Genomic DNA, 24,591 nt, shown 5'->3' on the forward strand with positions numbered 1-24,591 from the left:
GGACATAAACTACTTCAACTCCTGCCCTCAAAACCTTACTATAGAATCCAGCACACCAAGACAACTAGACACAAGAACAGTTTTCCCCCGAACGCCATCACTCTGCTAAACAAAAGATTCCCTCAACACTGTCAAACTATTTACTAAGTCTGTGCTACTATTACTACTATTTTTTTCTCATCATTCCTATCACCCTTTTCCTTCCTTAAGATTTTTTATTAATATTGATTGTTTCCTCATTGCTTATTTGACCCCTGTGACAATCATCAAGTGTTGCACCTCAGGATTCTTGACAAATGTCTCTTTTCTTTTATGTCCACTGAGAGCATCTGCACCAGGACAAATTCCTTATTATTATTATTATTATTATTATTATTATTATTATTATTATTTAGATTTGTATGCCGCCCCTCTCCGAAGACTATACAGTGTGTGTGTGTGTATATATATATGTGTATGTATATATATATATATATATATATATATATATATATATATATATATATCCACAAAACAGAGAATTTATATAAAAGAATCTCTCTAGAAGCTATCGAAATTGAGAGGAGACCCCTTTGTTTAAATAAAAGAGATGATACCTCCCGCCTGCCAGAGATTTGGAAACCAGCCTTAAACAAAATAAACACTTCATAATAATCAACATGTCAATCCTTCTAATTATTATGATTTTAGAATTTTATATTTGGAAATCAGTCTTAAACAAAAAACTTCATAAAATCTTCATGTCATTCCTTCTAATAACTGTGATTACACCAACCAATCAGATCACTGAAGCATAGTCACCCAATCTATTTGCTACATTCAAAGCAAATCTCCACCCCACACTACATACTAGGAAGAAATGTCAGTTTGCTAATATTCCATTTACAACAACACAAAGATTGGAACTCCAGCCTGAAGATGGTGAATGTGATTTCACCGAAACGTCGCATAGACATGCAAAACATTACACAGGGCAAAACCCGAACTCAGAACAATCTACATATATATATATATATATATATATATATATATATATATATATATATATATATATATATATAAGATCTATCCTAGTCTCCCTTAATTTTCAAATTCAGCTTAAACATGTGACATATATATATATATATATATGTTTTTCTTAAGTCGGATCACCCTGGTATATTTAAGGAACGTCACAGCTCCTTTTTGCCTCTAGGCCCAACCCAGGACCACTACAAGGCAGTTAATATATTTATAGCCGACAACCATATTCTGTATGTGTTAAAATGTTTTCAGCTGGAATTTTAAAATTAAGGGAGACTAGGATGGTCCCATTTCGGCCTTAAGGCCGAAATGGGACCATCCTAGTCTCCCTTAATTTTAAAATTCCAGCTGAAAACATTTTAACATATATATATATATATATATACATACATACATACATACATATATATATATATATATATATATATATATATATATATATATATATATATATATATATATATATATAAAACACACTTCCCTGGTAGAAGCTGAGAGGAGGAGAACCTGTGGCCTAGAGGTTAAAGCTACTGGATTTACAGGCAGACTTCCCAGGTTCAAATCCCGGTAAGGGTATGCCAGCTGATGAGAGCAAAATAGCTTGGAATAGATCTACACTAGACTCCCTTCCTTTTCATTATCAGCAAAAATATGTTACACACACACAGTGTGTGTGGATATATTTCGGCATTAACGCTGATTAAACGCCGCTCCGTGAGAAACCTTGGTTATGCAACGTCGTTAGAAGCTTGGTAGGGAATTTCAATTTTGACCTTAAGTTGCTTAAGCTGTCTGGGAACAGGTTTTCAGCTTCACGTTGTTTTCATACTTAAAAAAAATATATCGAGTGCGAAATGATGGGCCTATGAAGTAAACATACATTTCAATTGTGACTCACTGAATTCATTTCAGTGGCACTGCTCGCAATAACGCCAGGTGCTCGGTGACAATCTATGAAGACCTTCATAGTGTAGGGTCTGTTTAACATATTGGTAGGGGGAGATCCCACCCAGTGAAATTGGGCAGGGCAGGTGTCATTCAGGTGCTTCATTTTACTGGGACCTACAGAATCAATGACTACTTCAGCTTCAACCGCAACAACACAACAGCACGCAGATTCAAACTTAATACGAACCGCTCCTAACTTGACTGTAAAAAATATGATTTCAACAATCGAGTTGTCGAAGCGTGGAACTCATTACCGGACTCAATTGTGTCAACCCCTAACCCCCAACACTTCTCCCTTAGACTCTCCACGATTGACCTCTCCAGGTTCATAAGAGGCCAGTAAGGAGTGTACATAAGTGCACTGGTGTGCCTTTCGTCCCCTGTCCAATTGTCTTTCCTTTCTCTCACTTATATCGTATATATTCTCTTCCTTTCATATATCCTCTCCTCTACGTTCACTTTCACCCTCATTTATATTATCACATGTCTATTTTTCTTCCTATGTATTTGTGTATTGGACAAATGAATAAATAAAATAAAAAATAAATAAATCTCCCTTCCCCTCCAGGAATAACATCCCACCAAAGATCCTTATATCTTCTGTCTTGATGAGGTTCAAAAAAACCCAATGAAATTGTGGGCGTTCTCACAAACTTTAGGGGAGGTTGATGGGTCAACCACCGCAGGAAGATTTTTGCAGAATCTGCCTTCTGGATGCTGAAGATAGGTACATGGGTGGATGGATGGATGGATGGATGGAGACGCGTGGATAGGGAGAGAGATGATAGAGAGAGAGGTGATAGATGATTGGATGGATGGATGGATGGATGGATGGATGGATGGAGTCAGGTGGGTAGAGAGAGAGAGATAAAAGAGAGAGAGAGAGATGATAGAGGATTGGATGGATGGATGGATGGATGGATGGAGATAGAGGGGGTGAAGAAAGATATAAGAGATAGATGGACAGACAGATGATAGATGTTTGGATGGATGGATGGAGAGAGAGGGGGTGAAGAAAGATATAAGAGATAGACAGATAGATGATAGATGTATGTATGTATGTATGTATGGATGGATGGATGGATGGAGTCAGGTGGGTAGAGAGAGAGATAAGAGAGAGAGAGAAAGAGAGAGAGATTATAGATTATTGGATGAATGGATGGAGAGAGTGGGGTGAATAAGAGATAGACAAATAGATGATAGATGGATGGATGGATGGATGGATGATTGGATGGATCCATCCATCCTCCCGAGGTCGGTAAAATGAGGACCCAGATTATTGGGGCAAGAGGCTGATTCTGTAAACCGCTTAGAGAGGGTGGTAAAAGCACTATGAAGCGGTATATAAGTCTAAATGCTTTTGCTATTTAGCGGAGTGATGGCACGGGGTGGGGAAACTTTGTGTCTTAGTTGTTTTGCCCTGAAATGCCCTGTAACCAGAGTCCTGAGGGGAGAAGTTGGAACTGTTTTATGTCTAGGATGTGGGGAGTCTGTAAATGTTTTCCCAGACCTCTTTCTCCTTCGTGCAGGATGCAGATCCTCAACGGAAGGCAGGCTGCTTGCAATTAATTTTTCCGCATGAGGATCTCTGATTTTTCCCACGGTCCTTACTCATTTGACGTAAAGTCATCCGGAGCCGAGCAGCCTTTAAATCAGAGCTTCCCAAACCAGGGTCAATTCCTCCAAATGGAATAAAAATTGTTTTTCCTCGGGGAATCCCCACGGCCCAATAACAGGCACACTTCAATCGATACCAATAAAAGAGAATATTTGTAGCTCAATGGCTGAAACAGGAAGTTCTTATTGTTCTCTAAGCTTGGTGGCTTTCTTGTAGACATTTCATGACCCAACTAGGTAGTGTCATCAGTGGTAGAAGGGAGAGGGATTTGCAAAGAGGAGGAGGAGGAGGAAAAAAGGAGGAGGAGGAGGAGGAAGAGGAGGAGGAGGAAGGAAAAGAGGAGGAGGAAGAGGAGGAGGAGGAGGAGGAAGAGGAGGAGGAGAAGGAGGAGGAGAAGGAGGAGGAAGAGGAGGAGGAGGAGGAGGAAGAGGAGGAGGAGGAGAAAAGGAGGAGGAGGAGGAGGAAGGAAAAGAGGAGGAGGAAGAGGAGGAGGAGGAGGAGAAGGAGGAGGAAGAGGAGGAGGAGGAAGAGGAGGAGGAGGAAGGAAAAGAGGAGGAAGAAGAGGAGGAGCAGGAAGAGGAGGACGAGAAGGAGGAGGAGAAAAGGAGGAGGAGGAGGAAGAGGAGGAAGGAAAAGAGGAGGAGAAGGAGGAGGAGGAGGAGAAAAGGAGGAGGAGGAAGAGGAGGAAGGAAAAGAGGAGGAGGAGAAGGAGGAGGAGGAGGAGAAAAGGAGGAGGAGGAGGAAGAGGAGGAAGGAAAAGAGGAGGAGGAGAAGGAGGAGGAGGAGGAGAAAAGGAGGAGGAGGAGGAAGAGGAGGAAGGAAAAGAGGAGGAGGAGAAGGAGGAGGAGGAGAAAAGGAGGAGGAGGAGGAAGAGGAGGAAGGAAAAGAGGAGGAGGAAGAGGAGGAGGAGAAAAGGAGGAGGAGGAAGAAGAGGAGCAGGAAGAGGAGGAGGAGGAGGAGAAAAGGAGGAGGAAGAGGAGAAGGAAGAGGAGGAAGAAGAGGAGGAGGAGGAAGAGGAGAAGGAGGAGGAGGAGGAAGGAAAAGAGGAGGAGGAAGAGAAGGAGGAAGAGGAGGAGGAAGAGGAGGAGGAGGAAGAGGAGGAGGAAGAGGAGGAGGAGAAGGAGGAGGAGAAAAGGAGGAGGAGGAGGAAGAGAAGGAGGAAGAGGAGGAGGAAGAGGAGGAGGAAGAGGAGGAAGGAAAAGAGGAGGAGGAGAAGGAGGAGGAGGAGGAGAAAAGGAGGAGGAGGAGGAAGAGGAGGAAGGAAAAGAGGAGGAGGAGAAGGAGGAGGAGGAGAAAAGGAGGAGGAGGAGGAAGAGGAGGAAGGAAAAGAGGAGGAGGAAGAGGAGGAGGAGAAAAGGAGGAGGAGGAAGAAGAGGAGCAGGAAGAGGAGGAGGAGGAGAAAAGGAGGAGGAAGAGGAGAAGGAAGAGGAGGAAGAAGAGGAGGAGGAGGAAGAGGAGAAGGAGGAGGAGGAGGAAGAAAAAGAGGAGGAGGAAGAGAAGGAGGAAGAGGAGGAGGAAGAGGAGGAGGAAGATGAGGAGGAAGATGAGGAGGAAGAGGAGGAGGAGAAGGAGGAGGAGGAGGAGAAAAGGAGGAGGAGGAGGAAGAGGAGGGAAAAGGAAGGAGGAGGAGGAAGGAAAAGAGGAGGAGGAAGAGAAGGAGGAAGAGGAGGGGGAAGAGGAGGAGGAAGAGGAGGAGGAGGAGGAAGAGGAGAAGGAGGAAGAGGAGGAGGAAGAGGAGGAGGAAGAGGAGGAGGAGGAAGAGGAGGAGGAAGAGGAGGAGGAGGACTGTGGGGTCCTTGATCCTCTCCCCCTCCCCCGTCCATTCTTTAATTTGACTTAAAGTTTTTTTAACTACATTAAGTATAAAAGACTTTCCGATAAGCAGTTTTGAGTAACAGAGAAGAAAGTTTGGGAAACACTAAATAAACAAGCCAAAAACTTCGTTCTTTAATTGTGCAAGAGCCAAAGAAAGAAGAGTTTGTCATAACGCACCATCGTAAGGTTTACATGAATTATAAATAAGTAGAAATTGGGCCAGTTTTAGAGGCCGTTGACTTTTGCCAAGACCTCAGCCAGATTTTGCTGTCCAAAAAAATGTCCCGGCATCGCAATATTTCCGTGGAGAATTCTACACCCAACCAGAAAGGAATCTGCAGAAGGAAACCCAGAATTCTGGCTGTTGCGCGGATGTGACGTCGCATTGTACAATGGCTTCATTTACCGACAACAACCCCAGGCCCCGTCATAACCTGGGGACTACTTTGGCCTCCTGACAACCTCCAATTGTTTTATTCCCCAATTTTCTTGTCCTGAAAGAAGCTGTTAAGTGGAAAGATGGCAGTCAAAATATCCCACTTGCGTACTTGGATAAGGCAAAACTTGTGACCCCCAGATACCGCGAGCCAAAGAAAACACACCAGGAATGTTGTTGTTGTTGTTGTTGTTGTTGTTGTTATTATTATTATTATTATTATTATTTATTAGATTTGTATGCCGCCCCTCTCCGAAGACTTGGGGCAGCTCACAGCAATAATAGAAACAATATAACAGTGAAACAAATCTAATATTAAAAATAAAACATATATAAAACCCCAACAATTAAAACCATACAACACATACATACCAAACATAAAATATAAAAGCCTGGGGGAGGATGTCTCAGTTCCCCCATGCCTGGCAACAAAGGTGGGTCTTCAGTAATTTGCGAGAGACAAGGAGGGTGGGTGCCGTTCTAATCTCTGGGGGGAGTTGATTCTAAAGGGCTGGGGCCACCACAGAGAAGGCTCTGTTGTAAAATTTCAGCCAAATCTACCCTGAGATGCCAGGAGAACAACATCTGAATGAACTTACAACAACTCCAATTTCTGCCTACAGAAAAATAATAATCCAGGCCAAGATTTTGTTGGTATAAACATCACAAAATTGTGATTGTGACTGAATGAATATGAATGTCCGGTTTTAAATAACTTCGGGTTTGGGTTTCTTTTGTTGTATTTTGTATTTTATTCCTATTTTTGTAAGCCGCCCTGAGTCTATGGAGAAGGGGGGCATAGAAATCCAAACATATGTAGAATGTATTTTATATCTCTTGTTATGTAATGTAATTATGGTTAGAATATAGTGATATAGTTTATCTTATGTATAGTTTACCTTATGTACGAGTCTATGGAGAGGGGCGGCATACAAATCTAATAAATAAATGTAATCCCTTTCTTCCCCCTTCCCCTTTTTTCCAATGACCCTTCCCCACCCTTTTTAACGATTTAAATTTAATAAACTTTCTTTTAAAAAAACTTTATTCTGAGAGAGTAACAATGAAAGAGCTTGCAAGCTAGTAAGAGCTAGGAACATCATTTGCACCTGGTTGGGCTGGAAAGAAACATTTGGAGCAAGTAGAGCAATTTTAAAAATTGCAAAGACTTAGGGCCTGGAAAACATTCTTGACAAACAGTAACAGTGAAAGAGCTTGCAAGCTGGTAAGAGCTGGGAACATCGTTAGCACCTGGTTAGGGCTGGGAAAAACCATTCGGAGCAAGTAGAGCAATGAAAAGAACCTGCAGACTTAGGACTTGGAAAACAGTCTTCGCAAAGAGTAACAATGAAAGAGCTTGCAAGCGGTAAGAGCTGGGAACATCGTTAACACATGGTTAGGGCTGGGAAAAAACATCTGGAGCAAGTTAGAGTAATGAAAAGAAACCTGCAAAGACTTAGGGCTTGGAAAACATTCTTTGCAAAGAGTAACAATGAAAGAGCTTGCAAGCCGGTATGCCAGCACACTGACACACACCCTCACTGTCCTAGAAGAAGTAAAAAGATAAATCATCAAATCTTGTCAGCGATGGCTTGTACTTTTCCCATTTCATGCTCACCTACGATTGAGACACAGTGATACATTTAATCAATTCTGGACGTGGGACAATTTGAGATTTAGAGATCGGATCGCTGCCAGGAATCCAGTTCCAGCTTCAAAAGTTCTCCAGAAGAACGGGCTACAAGTTGGTGCCTGCTTCTAAATTGGAGAAGGGCAGGCATTTCTCCCAAAGCTCATGGAGACTTTCCAAAGGGTGAAGGCTGACTTTGTCAAGGCAGGAAGAAAAAGATCCAGATAACAAGCTTGTGTAAACACAACTATTGACATCCAAGCCTGAGAAAATGACGAGAAAGGGCAGGAGAAACGAAAACAGTGGGGACATGTGTTTGTTCTCACAGACCTACGAGGGTTATCTGGAAAGTAAGGTTACAAGGTACGCCGCTTTTGTAGCTCTCGTGGGGAATGATCGCGGGGGAAGTTGGTATTCCTATCCTGTAGCGGGAAGCCAGCAGAAGAGAAGTGGTCACCTAAGTGCTAAAGCCCACTGCAACAATATCGCCAAAAAGGCTTCTAGAGTTGTTAACCTGATCCTACGCAGCTTCTGCTCCGGCAATCTCACACTACTCACCAGAGCCTACAAAACTTTTGCCAGATCCATCCTTGAATACAGTTCATCTGTCTGGAACCCATACCAAATCTCGGACATCAACACCCTAGAAAATGTTCAAAGACACTTCACCAGAAGAGCCCTTCTCCACTCGAAACAGAATGCCCTACGAAAGCAGACTATCAATCCTAGGTCTAGAAAGCTTAGAACTACGACGCCTAAAACACGATCTAAGTATTGCCCACAAAATCATATGCTGCAATGTCCTGCCTGTCAATCACTACTTCAGCTTCAACTGCAACAACACAAGAGCACGCAACAAATTCAAACTTAATAATAATCGCTTCAAGCTTGACTGTAAAAAATATGACTTTAGCAATCGAGTTGTCGAAGCGTGGAACTCATTACTGGACTCAATAGTGTCAACCCCAACATTTCTCACTTAGACTATCCACAATTGACCTCTCCAGGTTCCTAAGAGGTCAGTAAGGGGCATGCATAAGTGCACTAGCCTGCCTTTTGTCCCCTGTCCAATTGTCTCTCCTTATCTCATATATCATATATCTTTTCTTCCTTTCATATATCTTCTCCTCTATTTTTATATCTTCTCTTTATATATAATACTTCATCTCTATTCTCTTCAATATGTATTGTGTATTGGACAAACAAACAAACAAACAAACAAACAAATAAATAGATCATCAACTGGCATTGAGGTGAAGGTTAGAGATGAGCGTCCTCATTCCGTTTCCCTCCAAGTGTGAAGTGTGAGCTGTAACATGCTACCTGAATGCTAAGGGTATGAACGCTGCTGTGAGGGGTGCCCGGGACACTTATAGAAGTGCACAAAATCGAAAGAGAATTTCTTGACTATTTTGAGATCGAAGGCGAGCCTTTTCTCAAATGTATAATGACAGGAGATGAAATTTGGGCTTATCACCAGACTCCAGGGAGCAAACATCAATCAATGCAGTGGCGCCACACCCATTCTCCTTCAGCCCCAAAATTCAAAACTCAACAATCAGTGAGAAAAATCTTGGGCACCCATCGCAACAGCAGCCCATCTTCCAAAATATGATAAGATCAGCCTACCTCGCAGGGTTCTAGGTTCAATCCAAGCTGACATTTGTACATCTCTCTCTCCCTCCCTCCCTCCTTCCCTGTCCTCCTTCCCTGTCCTCCCCGGTTTAAATGACTGCCAAAATACAATAAGACTGCCCTACCTTGCAGGGTTCTTGGTTCCATCCAAGCATGGGTGGCAAACCCCAGGGTTTTCAGCCAAACTTAGTTCCTTTATTTTCTGAAGATACTTTCCTGTGGCAGTTAATCAGCATGGCAGTTGATCAGCAGCCAATCAAAAGGTGCCTGCTATGTTTTTCACCAGGGAATTCTATGGTTTGGTCAGCATTTACCTGTCACAGGTGTGATATCTATATAATATGGGTATATCATAAGGGCTATGTTCAAATGGAATGTTGTGTCAAAATTTCAAAGCAATCAGTGGAGTATTTATCGAGATTAGCCCCACCTAACAAAGATACATTTACATTTTTATTAATATAGATTCTTTTCTGTAAGTGATCCTTTTCTTTTTCTATGTTGGATGGTTTTCTTCCTATGGAAAAACTGAATTTTACTCTAAAAAGAGTAGTTTCCAGCCTCCTTCCACAATAAATCCCCTTTGTAAAGAAAAATAAAATAAAATAAAAACCAGTTTATTTAATGTTTAATGTTTATTTTTCCAATCCTCGGGAAACAAATGCCAATGTCTCCAGAGAGAAGTTGTAACTATTTTGTCAGCAATTTCCCTTCTTAATTCTTTGAAGAATCATCAGATGGATACCATCTGGACTTGTCTCTCCACTGCCCCCCAATCGGTCACTTAAGCTTATAACATTTATTTCTCTCCGTTCCCGGGAAAAAAAAGCCAGCGAATTCAAGAGCATCTGTTCTATATCCTCAAGCCATGATAAATAAAAAATAAAAGAAGCAATTCAGCTTCGGTTCCCATTTTTCTTGCTTAATATCACTTAGAAGGTCATAGGACGACGGTCCAACTGCCTTCCGTTATCAGTTCCCCCTTACAATTTGTATTTTTATTTGGCTTAAGGATCTTTGGCAGATGTTTCTAAAAGTTCTCCCCTCTTTTTTTTGTACTTTTTTTTTTTACATTTCTTACTGATGTTTCTTTTTGTTGCTTCAAAGACACAAAACAGTGGTACGATTCAGCCAGTTTCAACCGATACGAGGGAACGGGATATTTAAAGCCCTACATGGCATTGGACCAGAGTACCTCCGGAACCGCCTGCTACCGCACGAATCCCAGCAGCCGATAAGGTCCCACAGAGTTGGCCTTCTCCGGGTCCTGTCGACTAAACAATGTTGTCTGGTGGGCCCCAGGGGAAGAGCCTTCTCTGTGGCGGCCCGGGCCCTCTGGAATCAACTCCCCCTGGAGATTAGAACTGCTCCCACCCTCCTTGTCTTCCGTAAACTACTTAAGACCCACCTATACCACCAGGCATGGGGGATTTGAGGCATTTTCCCCCCAGGCTTATTATAATTTATGTTTGGTATGTATGTGCTGCTTGGTTTTTAATTATGATAGGGTTTTTAGTTTTTTAATATTAGATTTGTGCCATTATAATATTGTTTTTATTCTTGTTGTGAGCTGCCCCGAATCTTCGGAGAGGGGTGGCATACAAATTTAATAAATTATTATTATTATTATTATTATTATTATTATTATTATTATTATTATTATGTTAATTTTAATTGGGTTCACCGAACCGGTTCTTCCAAGGACTGGCTGACCCCCACCACCCCTCCCCTCCAAGGAGTCCTCACATGGCCTGTATTGGATGCCAGATAAGTGTGGGCCACGCATGGAGGGCAGGGGCAAATTGCCATTACAGCAGCTACCGATGCGCTGAACATGCCGATTCAGTTCTGTTGTGCATGTTCAGGAAGCAAAAATTCACTGAAATCTCGCAAGGGGATGCGTGCGCGTGTGATATTTCAGCGATTATTTTGCTTCCGCTCATGCGCATAAGACAAAAAAAAATCACGGAAATCTCATGCGCGTGTGCATCCCCGTGAGATTTTGCTTCTGCGCATGTGCACAAGGCGAAAATATGCTGGGATCCATGCATGTGCACGCATGGGAAGTGAAGCTGCTGCGCAGCACACTGTGCATTACTGGCGTGCCGTCTTCTACCGTACTGGTAGCAACCCAGTCTGGGCGAGAGTCTAGTAAGGTGAAAAACGGGCCTACCGGAAGTACCAGAGGTCGAGAAATGGGCCCATTTCTGGCCTCTGGAGGGCCTCCACTGCCTGTGGGAGGCTGTTTTTGCCCTTCCTGAGACTCAAGGAAGACCTCTATAGCCTGGGGAGGGTGAAAAACGGGCCTAGCGGAAGTACCAGAGGTCAAGAAATGGCCCCATTTCTGGCCTCTGGAGGGCCTCCGCTGTCTGTGGGAGGCTGTTTTTGCCCTTCCGGAGGCTCAAGGAAGACCTCTGTAGCCTGAGGAGGGTGAAAAATGGGCCTAGCGGAAGTACCAGAAGTCCAGAAATGGGCCCATTTCTGGCCTCTGGAGGGTCTCTGCTGCCTGTGGAAGGCTGTTTTTGCCCTTCCAGAGGGTCAAGGACGACTTCTGTAGCCTAGGGAGGGTGAAAAATGGGCATTGCCCTTCTGGAGGCTCAAGGAAGACCTCTGTAGCCTGGGGAGGGTGAAAAACGGGCCCAGCGGAAGTATCAGAAATCCAGAAATGGGCCCATATTCGGCCTCTGGAGGGCCTCCGCTGCCGACGGGAGGCTGTTTTTGCCCTCCTGGAGTCTTCAGAAGAAAGAGGGGGAAGGAAAGAAAAAAAGAAAAGGAGGGTAAAAGAAGAGAAGAAATAAAAAGGGAACGAAAGAAGAAGAAAGAAAGGAAGAGATAAGTTGATATCTATAAACGTATCAGGTGTTGTAGAGCAGTGTTTCCCAACCTTGACAACTTGAAGGTATTTGGACTTCAACTCCCAGAATTCCCCAGCCATTCTGGGAGTTGAAGTCCAGATACCTTCAAGTTGCCAAGGTTGGGAAACACTGTTGTAGAGGATGTCAACTTATCTGTTGACCCGATTACTCTATAGCTTTTAAGATCTTTACTATTAGTATACATGAAATATTTTGTTACCCTTGAAATCCTGGCCTCAAACCTCATCTCTCTCTTCCCCAACCCTATCATTTCCTTTACAGTCCTTATCGTATTATTTTTTTAAAATATAAACATTCCATCTTCCCTTAAAGAGTGTGTTGCTCTAGGTCTACAACGATATGCTTGAATAGCTAGGAATGTAAATATTATGCATCCCAAAATTATAAATAGCATCTTCTCTCTTTCAAGGACTTGCCTTCCAAAAATGAAATGTTTGTAAATATGGATATTCCACCCTTTCCGTTGTCCTACGAATCGAGCATGGGCGTCGACGCACATTTTCAACCCCCGAAAATCTCTGGATTAGCAGCTCCCACCAACACAGAGCCGGCTCCCCATTAGTCACCGTATTGTGACAACTTTCCCCCAAAGTTTCACAAAATCACCATGGCAATCCCAAAACTTCGAATGACGTCACGCCAAGGCTCACCGAAACCCAGAGACAACTGTCACAGCTATTCTTAGAATCCTCAGTTAATAACATGAAAAGTACATTTGTCGACTCTTTTTAAAAAAATGCAGCTAAAATATTATGATAAGATAGATAGATAGATAGATAGATAGATAGATAGATAGAGAGAGAGATAGAGAGAGAGATATATGTATATATACAGAGAGATAAAGAGAAAGAGAGATAGATAGATAGCTAGATAGCTAGATAGTTAGCTAGTTAGCTAGATAGACAGACAGACGGACAGACGGACAGATAGAGATAGACAGAGATGGAAAGAGAGAGATGAAGATATAAATACAGAGAGAGAGAGAGAGAAAGAGAGAGAGAAAGATAGACAGACAGAGATAGATAGATAGATAGATAGATAGATAGATAGATAGATAGATAGATATAGACAGAGATAGACAGAGAGGGGGAGAGAGATATGAAGATATAAATACACAGAGAGAGAGAGAGATACAGAGAGAGAGAGAGATAGACACAGGGGGAGAGAGAGAGAAAGATATAGAGACAGAGACAGAGAGCGATAAAGAGAGATACAGAGAGGAGAGAGAGAAAGAAAGAAAGAAACACACCCACCCACGCACCCAATGGCTTGATTGACAGCAACTCTGGTCCATCAAGCAATTGGGAGGTGTAGCATGCGTTACTCAGAGGAGAACAACCGATTCCAGAGCTACTCTAGGCAGAAAGGCCCAGCTTCAAGTTACCCTCTGATATTTTATTCAGCCGCAGTTCTTTACCTATTAATTTTTTTCCCAGGCATACAACAGTTCTAATCTTCAACTTATTATTGTTGTTGTTATTATTACTATTATTATTATTATTATTATCATCATCATCATCCTACAAGGTCCCTTCCAACTCTGTTAATCCATGTTTAATCACCCCTCCCCGTTACTACGACTGAGCGAGCTTCTACCTATACTTAGATGACATACTAGGAGTTTGCAACATGACTTAACCCAATGTCTGGCCCTAAGAATACTTCTTTTTTTTTCCTTTTGCACTGCTGGATTCATGATTTTTTTTTAGCCGCGTCTTACTATCCACGGCGAATCCACGCCACAATGCCAAAGAAACTGCAAACCGAAGGCTCCCTTTTGCTAATCTTTTTATCCGAGCGCTATAAATAAATTTTAAAAAGGGGATGGGAGAAAATATTCTGGCGAGAAGAGTTATTAAAGCACGGTGGTTGATAAAAGAAATGAAATCCCCTCCTCTCCTTTTCAGCTCTTCTCTCGCTATGAATAGATGCTGTTCTCAGCGAAGAGCCTCCGTCGCAATCTGTATTTACCCTTTGAAATCCCAGCTCTATAAATACGGACAGCTGACATTCCTGGTTTGTATAGATAGAATAGATAGATAGAATTCCTTATTGGCCAAATGTGATTGGACACACGAGGGATTTGTCTTTGGTGCAGATGCTCTCAGTGGAGATAAAAGAAAATATAGATTTGTCAAGAATCATGAGATACAACACTTCATGACTGTCATAGGGGTCAAATAAGCAATGAAGGAACAATCAATATTAATAAAAATCTTAGGATACAAGCAACAGGTTACAGTCATACAGTCCTAAGTGGGGGGGAAAGGATGATATGATTGATGGGAAAAAACTAGTAGAAATAGAAGTGCAGACTTAGTAAATAGTTTGACAGTATTGAGGGAATTATTTGTTTAGCAGAGTGAGGGCGTTCGGGGAAAAACTGTTCTTGTGTCTAGTTGTCTTGGTGTGCAGTGCTCTGTAGTGACGTTCTGAGGGTAGGAGTTGAAACAATTTGTGTCCAGGATGCGAGGGGTCCGTCAATATTTTCACGGCCGTCTTTTTGACTCGGTCCTCCATGGAAGGCAGGTTGGCAGCCATTGTTTTTTCTGCGGTTCTGATTCTCCTCCGAAGTCTGTGTCGGTCTTGTCGGGTTGCAGAACCCAACAAGACCGACACATTAGTATTAGCCGGGGTTGGGTTTCCCTCCCACATACACACCTCTCCACGGGAGCAAGAAACTTCTTTCCAGCCACAACACAGGCAGTCCTCAGACTTACGACCCTCCTGCGTCCTCCTGTTGCTAAAAAAGCAACAAATTTTGTTCTGCCTTGTTTTACGATTTCCCTCACCGCCGTCCTTAAGGGAAGCACCACGGTGTTAAAGCAGGGATGCAGTTGTTAAAGCCGATTCCCAGTTTCCGATAACATGACCCCAAAACCATCATAAAAGTGAATCGGTTATCAAGGATCCGAATGTGAATCACACAATTTCCTCCCCTCCTTCCCGGGAATGCTGGAAGTGTGAAAACAGTCGTCGGTCACTTTTTTTACACGGCTGTCGCGACTTCAAACAACCGCTAAGCAAACTGTCGTAACTTGTGGACATTCCACAAGAGATTCTCCATGTGGGTGAAAGAACATCCAGGCACTCCCACTTGGGACATCAAAATCCACTTTCTTATGTTATAATAATTTTATAAAAAATTATATATATTTTTTCTCCACCTTAAAACATACACAAATGGAAACACATGTATCATCGTTGTCAATCATATATTAAATGAATACACAGTCCTAAATTGTCCTTAGTAGTTTTAAATAAATTTTAAATGTTCCAGAGATTGCGATGGCTGTTGCCTCTTCATTTATGTGTGTGTGTGTGTGTGTATGTCACATGTTTTTTTGCTGAATTTGAAAATTAAGGGAGATTAGGATAGATCTATTTCGGCCTTATTTTGGCCTCATCAGCTAGCCATAGCCACTGGGACTTGAACCTGCTGCAACCTTTGCTTTGTAAGGCAGAGAATTATCCTCTAGGTTACAGTATCCAATCCCTTCAGCTGATATATATATATCAAGAATTATCCTAAAAATGCGGGTTCCTTCCAGGTATGAATGAAGAGGCCATAGCCATTGCAATCTCTGGAATATTTATTTATTTATTTATTTGTTTATTTGTTTGTTTGTTTATTTATTTATTTATTTATTTATTTAATTGGATTTGTATTTAAAATTTATTTAAAACTACTAAAAAATTACTGAGCTTTCATCAATCCCTATTGACTTCATCAGATTATTAAAATCGCCGTTGAAGAAACACTTGCTTTTACATGTTTTTGACTTCACCCAACAATATATATTATATATTTTCAGAGATCGTGATGGCTGTTGCCTCTCTATATATATATAAAGAATTGTCCTAAAAATGTGAGTTCCAGGTGTATTTATAAATGAAGAGGTAACAGCCATTTAGATCTCCAGAACGTTTAAAATTTATTAAAAACTACTAAAATTAACTAAGCTTTCGTTAGTCCTCCACTAACGTCATCAGAGTGTTAAAATCCCCATTGATTATATAAAATCAACTGTCTTCAATGGGGATTTTAACACTCTGACGACATTAGTGGAGGACTAAGGAAAGCTTAGTTAATTTTAGTAGATTTTAATAAATTAATAAATTTGAAATGTTCCGGAGATCACAATAGCTGTTGTCTCTTCATTTATATGTGTGTTTGTGCATGTATATAATCCTCACTCCATCCATCTAACAGCTAAACTATATTTCACATCGAAGGAAAGGCTAACTTTAATCTAAAAGAAAACAATGGACAAAAACCATAAAAAAGTTACATATTTGCTTCTCCAATTTCCAATATTCATATTTCCTTCCTCTGAAACCCTTTACAACTGTGTTTACATAATTTATCTAACACCGCCATAGAAACATAGAAACATAGAAGTCTGACGGCAGAAAAAGACCTCATGTTCCATCTCGTCTGCCCTTATACTATTTTCTGTATTTTATCTTAGGATGGATCTATGTTTATCCCAGGCATGTTTAAATTCAGTTACTGTGGATTTACCAACCACATCTGCTGGAAGTTTGTTCCAAGGATCTACTACTCTTTCAGTAAAATAATATTTTCTCATGTTGCTTTTGATCTTTCCCCCAACTAACTTCAGATTGTGTCCCCTTGTTCTTGTGTTCACTTTCCTATTAAAAACACTTCCCTCCCGCCATTATTTATCTTTCTGTCAACCGGGGTTTTTAACCAACTTCTCCAAATCCTTTTGTATCACTTTCAAAATACTAATTTGTTTTTATCTATTTCTACATCAAATCCACAGGCTCTCAGTCACCAAAGCCACCTGAGCAACCCCCCAGCTGGTGACAAACCAGCGTTGGCGTCCAGTCCACGCAAATCAGCACAATGGACACACACCTCCAGCCCATTGGGACCAACACCTTCACACCAGGGTCCGGATAAAGGGGACGGTTGACCAAAATACGTTTCCTTGTGTTGCGGTGAGCCCCAATCATAAGTCGAGCATCAATTCTCCCAACAGACCTTGAAGCGGATTGGCAGGAAGGTCGGAGGGACACCCCCACTGTCAACGCCCGATTGGTCGGATTGCAAAAATACGTCCCGAGGTGCCAGAATAGAAGCTTTGGTTCCTAACACTGTGGAATATTTGTCTTTTCCAATGTTCTTAGGCGACCCCTGTAAAATGGTCCCAACTCCCCAGGTGGAGAACCACTGCTTTAGAGAATTGGCTACATGAACTGGCCTTCTCCAGTTGGAGCCGAGAGGAATCTCAAGGATGTACCACATCCCAAGAGCTCAACAACTCAAATGAAACCTAAGCCACCTAGATAAATTTTACATATTACTCAATAAATCAACAACCTGGGTGGCTGATGGGGAGGAGAGTCCAAGGCTACCTTGAAGGCCAGGAAGAGAGACTGGAAGGTCCACCACTGGTGGTGGTAAGAAACCCTCCTAGATGCCTCCTATGGTTGGCTTCACCCAACAGGGATATTGGGTGGCACCTGGGACATCTCCAGGGCTATGTTAGCAGAGGAACCCTCCTTAGATGCCTCCTCCAGTTGACTTCACCCAACAGGGACCTTGGATGGGACCTGAGACATCTCCAGGGCTACATTAGTGTAAGAACCCTCCTAGATGCCTCCTCCGGTTGGCTTCACCCAAAAGGACCTTGTTTGGACCTTGAGTTGGACCTGGGACGTCTCTAGGGCAATGTTAATGCCGCTGGGTGGGGGACGGAGGTGGGAAAGGGGGACACCCTCCTTCTCCAGAATATCCAGGGCTGCGGGGGGGGGAGGCTCCTTCCAAGGGGAGGGGGTGATGTTTTTCAAGCCACCCAACCCTAGTTGGCCAAGAACAGGAGCATCATCCTCTCCACTCTGGCTACACGAGTTGGACCCCAAAACCAGGACACCCCCCAAACCCGCCTCTGCCTAAGACCCCCCCCTTTCAACTGTAACACACACAGAGAGAGACACAGAACAACCCTTCCCGGTCCTCCCCCTCCCCCCAAGGATGGGGAGGGTCGCCCCGCACTTACGTGCCCAGGGTCTCCTTGAAGGCGAAGATGCGGCCGATGTCCTCCGCGGGCTTCTTCCAGGACGCCCCGCGCGCCTCCTCGCCGTTCTCCTGGGCCATGGCAGCGGGCGAGGCGGGCGCCAGCCGGGAGAGGAGGAGGAAGAGGAGGAGGAGGAGGAAGCAGCCGGGCGGCTTTGGCTTTCTTTCCTTGGGGGCGACACCCCCGAGTTCCCCCTGGCCGGCGCTCCGGAGCTGGTCTACGGCAAACGTTGGAGAGACTCCCGGTCTTTTTCCTTCGTTCTTTCCTTTCTTTCTTTCTTTCCTTCCTTCTTTTCTCCTTTTCCTTCCTTCCTTCCCTTCCTTCCTTTCCTTTCTTTCTTATCCTTCTTCTGTCTTTTCTCCTTCCTTCCTTATTTATTAATTGGATTTATATGCCGCCCCTCTGCGAGGACTCGCGGCGGCTCTCCTCCCTCCCTCCTTTCCTTCCTTCCTTCCTTCCTTTCTCCCTCTCTCCCTCTCTCCCTCCCTCCCTTCTCCTCCTCTCTTTTCCCCTTCCTACCTTTCCCCACTTCTCCTCTCGTCTTCTCCTCCTTCCCTTTCTTGCGCGCGCCTGCTTTTCACGCCATCCTTCCTCTCTCTCTCTCTGCCGGCTTTTTGGAGGGTCAAAGCGGGAGGCGTGTGGTGGCCCCCCCACAACGGAGGAGGAGAAGGAGGGGAACAGAAAGAGAAAGGGGAAAGAAGGAGCGCCCCCCCCGCGCCGCCCCCACTTTCCCTTTCGCCGCCTCCCGTCGCAAGCGGGAGTGAACTTTCCCTGGGAAGCGCGCGGACCTCTTCGCTCCTCTGTGTGTGTGTGTGTGTGTGTTTGCGCGAGTGTGAGTGTGCAGGAGAGAAAGTGAGAGCGCAGCGGAGGGCGATTCTCATTCTCCTCCCCCCCCCCCGCCCTCCGGCTGCTGCAGCTCCAGTTGGCTCTCAATGGCATTTCACAAGGGGGGGAGGCGCGGGGTGGCGGGGCTGAGTTGTTATGGTAATAAGGGAGGGGAGGAGGCTGCTATGTTTTTTTAATAAAAAAAAATCATCCCCCTTGCAATGCAAAGCATCCCTGCCTTCCTCTCCCCCCCCCCCCCCCCAAGCTTTACCCCTTCGGAGCGGCCCGCTGCAAATTCGCATTGCACCAGCCGGTCGCGGGGGAGGGGGTTGGGGGGGACGCTTTGGCACCCTCCAGTTTTCTTTCCTTCCTTCCTTCCTTCCTTTCTCTATTTCTCTTTTTTCTTTCTTTCTTTCTTTCTATCTTTCTTTCTTTCTTTTTCTTTCTTTCTTTCTCTATCTCTCCCTTCCTTCCTTCCTTTATTTCTCTTTTCTCTTTCTATCTATCTTTCTTTATCTGTCCCTCCCTCCCTCCCTTCCTCCCTTTCTTTCTTTCCTTCCTTCATTCCTTCATTATCTTCCTCCTGTCTTTTCTCCTTCTTTCTTTCCTTCCTTCTTTCCTTCCTCCCTCCCTCCCTCCCTCTCTTTCTCTTTCTATCTTTCTTTCTCTATCCCTTCCTTCCTTTCTCTATTTCTCTTTTTTCTTTCTATCTATCTTTCTTTCTCTATCTCTCTCCCTCCCTCCCTTCCTTCCTTTATTTCTCTTTCTATCTTTCTTTCTGTATCCCTCCCTCCCTTTCTTTCTTTCCTTCCTTATCTTCCTCCTGTCCTTTCTCCTCCTTTCTTTCTTTCCTTCCTTCCTTCTTTCCTTCCTTCCTCCCTCTTCTTCTCTTCCTCCCTTCCTTTTCCCTTTCTTCTCCCAGCTTTCTTCTTTACAATCTTCCTCTCACTTTCCTTTTCCCTCTTTCTTTCTTTCTTTCTTTCTTTCTCCCTCCCTCCTTTGTTCTCTCCCTCCCTTCTCTTTTTCCTTTCTTCTTCCTTTCCCTCTTCTCTTCTTCCTTTCTTCCCCCTTTCCCTTTCTTCTTCCCTCCCTCCCTCCCTTCTTCTCTTCCTCTTTCCCTCCCCCTTTTCCTTTGTCTGTCTCCCTCCTCCCTCCTTCTCTTCCTCCATTCGCTCCTTCCTCCTTTCTCTCTCCGTCCTTCTCCTCTTCCTCCTCCTTTCCCCTTTTCTTCTTCCCTCCCTTCTTTTCTTCCCTTCCTCCTTTACCTCCCTTCCTTCCTCCTTTACCTCCCTCCTTTCTTCTTAAGTTGAAATAACTACCTCTCTCTCTTTAGAATTAACCCACAAGATTTGTTCGTGTTCCTTTTTAAGATGTTCCAAACTGAGGAAATAAGACTAAATGGTCTCAAGAGGTCCCAAAGGGAGCCATCAAGTGCAATTCACAGGCACAATTTTATGATTATTTTTCATTATTGATTCGTTCTGTTTGTATGCCGCCCAGTTCCCTAAGCACTCCGGACAGTTCACCGTCCAAAATAAATTAAAATACATTTTTGGGGGGGATGCGGTCAAAACGACAAAGTCCATTTGTATTTACACCACCTCTTCTGCTACTACCAGGAGGGTGGTTGGAGCATCTTGAGAGAAACAGATCCGTGCCGTATTTGTTTTGTTTTTAATTTTTACACTGCGCCTTACTTATCTCGATTCACTAGGAATAAAATTCCTGCATGGGATTAATTGTGGTTAACGGCAAGGATTTTATTTTATTTTTGGCTGGTGTGAAGGGCATAATCATCCAAAAAAAAAAAAACCTTCCTCAACTGCAATGCAGTGACCGTCTCGTTTGCGGTTGGTAAACCGTGGTTTAAAGTTTGGCAGGGACCAATGGACGGTATTGGTAAAGTGATGGATTTATTGATTTAACCAAGTGACTGGTTTAATCAAAGCAGCGTTAAAAGGAAGAGGACGAAGCTCGGGGTTTGGAAAAAATATAGCTGTTTTCCACGGCAATGATGTGAATATACACAGTCCCCTACTTCAGAATTCATTTAGTGACTGTTCCATAGAAACAGAGAAGATTGACGGCAGAAAAAAGACCTCCTGGTCCATCTAGTCTGCCCTGATACTGTTTCCTGTATTTTATTTTAGGATGGATATATGTTTATCCCAGGCATTTATTTTATTTTATTGATTTATTCATTTTATTTATTTTATTTATTGGATTTATATGCCACCCCTCTCCGATGGCTCGGGGCGGCAAATAGCAATCATAAAACAGCGTATAATAATAATCCAATACTAAAAACGATTAAAAAACCCATTAATATAAAAAACCAAACATACATACAGACATACCATGCATAAAATTGTAAAGGCTGAGGGGGAAAGGGAATCTCAATTCCCCCATGCCTGGCAGCAGAGGTGGGTTTTAAGGAGCTTACGAAAGGCAAGGAGGGTGGGGGCAATTCTAATCTCTGGGGGGAGTTGGTTCCAGAGGGCCGGGGCCGCCACAGAGAAGACTCTTCCCCTGGGTCCCGCCAAGCGGCATTGTTTAGTTGATGGGACCCAGAGAAGACCCACTCTGTGGGACGTAACTGGTCGCTGGGATTTATTTATTTATTTTGTCCAATACACAATACATATTGAAGAGGATAGGCAAGAAGTATTATATATAAAGAAACGATATGAAAGTAGAGGAGAAGATATATGAAAGGAACAAAAGATATATGATATATGAGATAAAGGAGAGACAATTGGACAGGGGACGAAAGGCACACTAGTGCACTTATGGACGCCCCTTACTGACCTCTTAGAAACCTGGAGAGGTCAATCATGGATAGTCTAAGGGAGAAATGTTGGGCGTTTAAATGCAGTGACTGTGGGTTTACCAACCACGTCTGCTGGAAGTTTGTTCCAAGCATCTACTCCTCTTTTCCATCAAATAATATTTTCTCACATTGCTTCTGATCTTTCCCCCAACTAACCTCAGATTGTGTCCCCTTGTTCTTGGGTTCACTTTCCTATTAAAAGCACTTCCCTCCTGGACCTTATTTAACCCTTTCACATATTTCAATGTTTCGATCATGTCCCCCCTTTTCCTTCTGTCCTCCAGACTCTACAGATGGAGTTCATGAAGTCTTTCATGATACGTTTCATGCTGAAGACCTTCCACCATTCTTGTAGCCCGTCTTTGGACCCGTTCAATTTGATCCATCTCTTTTTGTAGGTGAGGTCTCCAGAACTGGACACAGTATTCCAAATGGGGTCTCACCAGCGCTCTACCTAACAACGCCTCTACTTAAGAACATTTCTAGATAAGAACCGGGTATTCAAGATTTTTTTGCTTCTTCTCAAGAACCATTTCCTACTTAAGAACCCGAGCCCGGAAAAATTTCCCAGGAAATTTGAGGGCGGCACGAAGGACCGGTCAGTTTCCTACCATTCCCCCTTTAATCCTGCCATTCCCCCCCCCCGAGTCTGCGGAGAGGGGCGGCACACAAATCTAATAAATAAAATCCCGGCCATCTTGGGCTTTTCTGGGCTGCCAGAGGAGGCTTTGGGTGGCGTTCAAGGAGGCTTTGGCAGTCCAGAGCGAACAAAGCATTTTCCTTTCTCTGGGCACTTGTAGAGGGAATAAACCTCTGCCAGCACCCAGAGAAAAGAAACGCTCCCTTCGCTCTGGGCAGCCGAGGAGTCACAACAGCGAAGGAAAGGCGATGGCTACAAAGCGAGCGAACGAGAGGAGAGGGCAGCCCTTCAGCATGGGAAGGAAGGGGAAGCAGGTAGCAGCAGCAGCAGCCAGTGTATGGGAGGCAGCTTCATGCCGGGGGTATTGGAGGCACGTGCTCCTCCTCGCCGCCTCAGAGTCCCTCTTTTTTTTTTAAGCCTTAAAATTTTGGATTTTTTTTAATTCCCCTCAGCTCACCTCCTTCCTTCACCAGCAACTCTCCTCCTCCTCTTCTTCTTCTTCCTCCTCCCACCCAAATTCCGAGCTTTTATTTCTTTCCTAAAGGGTTTGCACACATTATTTGCTTTTACATTGATTGCTATGGGAGAAATTGCTGCTACTTACAAACTTTTCTACTTAAGAACCTGGACACGGAACGAATTAAGTTCGTAAGTAGAGGTAGCACTGTTTATCAATTTTATGGTTGTACTGTTTTAGTACAAAGATATTTCATTTTTACAGTGTCTTAGTGCCTTTCTTACTTACAGTGTTAAATTTCATTGTTCATCACCTATAGATTATTTATTTATTTATTATTCATTTATTCATTAATTAATTAATTAATTAATTCATTCATTCATTCATTCATTCCTTTCCTTATTTGCTTATTTACTTATTGAATTTATATTTATTGCTTGGTTATTCCCACCATTATTCCCACCAATATTATTGCTTGGCTATTCCCACCATCTTATTCAACCATTTATACCTGTCATCCCACGTCTTATGGTATTCGGATTCTTCTTAAAAATCTTAATTTTTATAAGATACCAGACTAAAAAAACCACCATAAATTTTGTTTAGAAACGAAGTTGAGCCAGTTAGCTAACACTGCCCCCTGGTGGACGCCAGCCAATATTGTTTTAAAGTCTCTTCTTATATTGCGTTATTAATCAGAAGCTGGTAATAAAAACAATATTGTTGTGCCAGTATTAAAAGTCATTTGGCTATTAATATAACGCCGGGATAAATACACCGAGGTATTAAATTGTAACTGGAATGAATGAATTAATCAATTAATGTCTTTTGCTTAGCTTATAGGATGACATCCTGTTCTAAGACGTATTGAATTATAATTAATCCACCCATACTAAGACAGAGTAATTGCGTCAAAAAGGCTCCCTGTAGAATTTCTGCATCAATTCCTCACTTTATTTCACTTTTGCCTCTGCAATTCTGAAGCCTGGACGTCCTTGTTTTTTAAAAAAATGGAATTATAATCAAAGACCAGCATATCGTTCGTATTGAACTGTATCATGCGGGCAATGCCCTTCTTTTTGTTTTTTTAAGGTTTTGACCGTTTGCTATTCCCAATTTTCTATGCACAGCCCTCGGAGTGAATCCCAACTCAGAAATCACTTATTTTTTGATCAAATCCAACTCATTATTTGAACACACGGAGACAAAATGAAACGCAGGTTAATTGCTCACACATAGAAACATAGAAGCCTGACAGCAGAAAAAGACCTCATGGTCCATCTAGTCTGCCCTTATACTAATTCCTGTATTTTATCTTAGGATGGATCTAAGTTTATCCCAGGCAGGTTTAAATTCAGTTACTGTGGATTTACCCACCACGTCTGCTGGAAGTTTGTTCCAAGGATCTACTACTCTTTCAGTGAAATAATATTTTCTCATGTTGCTTTTGATCTTTCCCCCAACTAACTTCAGATTGTGTCCCCTTGTTCTTGTGTTCACTTTCCTATTAAAAACACTTTCCTCCTGAACCTTATTTAACCCTTTAATATATTTAAATGTCTCGATCATGTCCCCCCTTTTCCTTCTGTCCTCCAGACTACACAGATGGAGTCCATGAAGTCTTTCCTGATACGTTTTGTGCTTAAGACCTTCCACCATTCTTGTAGCCCGTCTCTGGACCCATTCAATTTTATCCATCTCTTTTTGTAGGTGAGGTCTCCAGAACTGAACACAGTATTCCAAATGTGGTCTCACCAGCGCTCTATACAACGGGATCACAATCTCCCTGTTCCTGCTTGTTATACCTCTAG

General features: G+C 43.0%; 1 protein-coding gene across 1 annotated transcript in view; it reads right to left on the minus strand.

Moving 5' to 3' along the window:
- CAMK1D (calcium/calmodulin dependent protein kinase ID) overlaps nt 1-18,856 on the minus strand; it is a 154,138-nt gene extending 135,282 nt beyond the window's left edge. Inside the window, exon 1 of the mRNA XM_070755030.1 lies at nt 18,011-18,856. Within this exon, the coding sequence (XP_070611131.1) occupies nt 18,011-18,108 (98 nt within the window). The 5' untranslated portion in view covers nt 18,109-18,856. The remainder of the gene's footprint in view (nt 1-18,010) is intronic.
- Between the last annotated feature and the right edge of the window lie 5,735 nt (nt 18,857-24,591).

This window comes from Erythrolamprus reginae, chromosome 6 (genome assembly GCF_031021105.1).
Source record: "Erythrolamprus reginae isolate rEryReg1 chromosome 6, rEryReg1.hap1, whole genome shotgun sequence".
Taxonomy (NCBI): domain Eukaryota; kingdom Metazoa; phylum Chordata; class Lepidosauria; order Squamata; family Dipsadidae; genus Erythrolamprus; species Erythrolamprus reginae.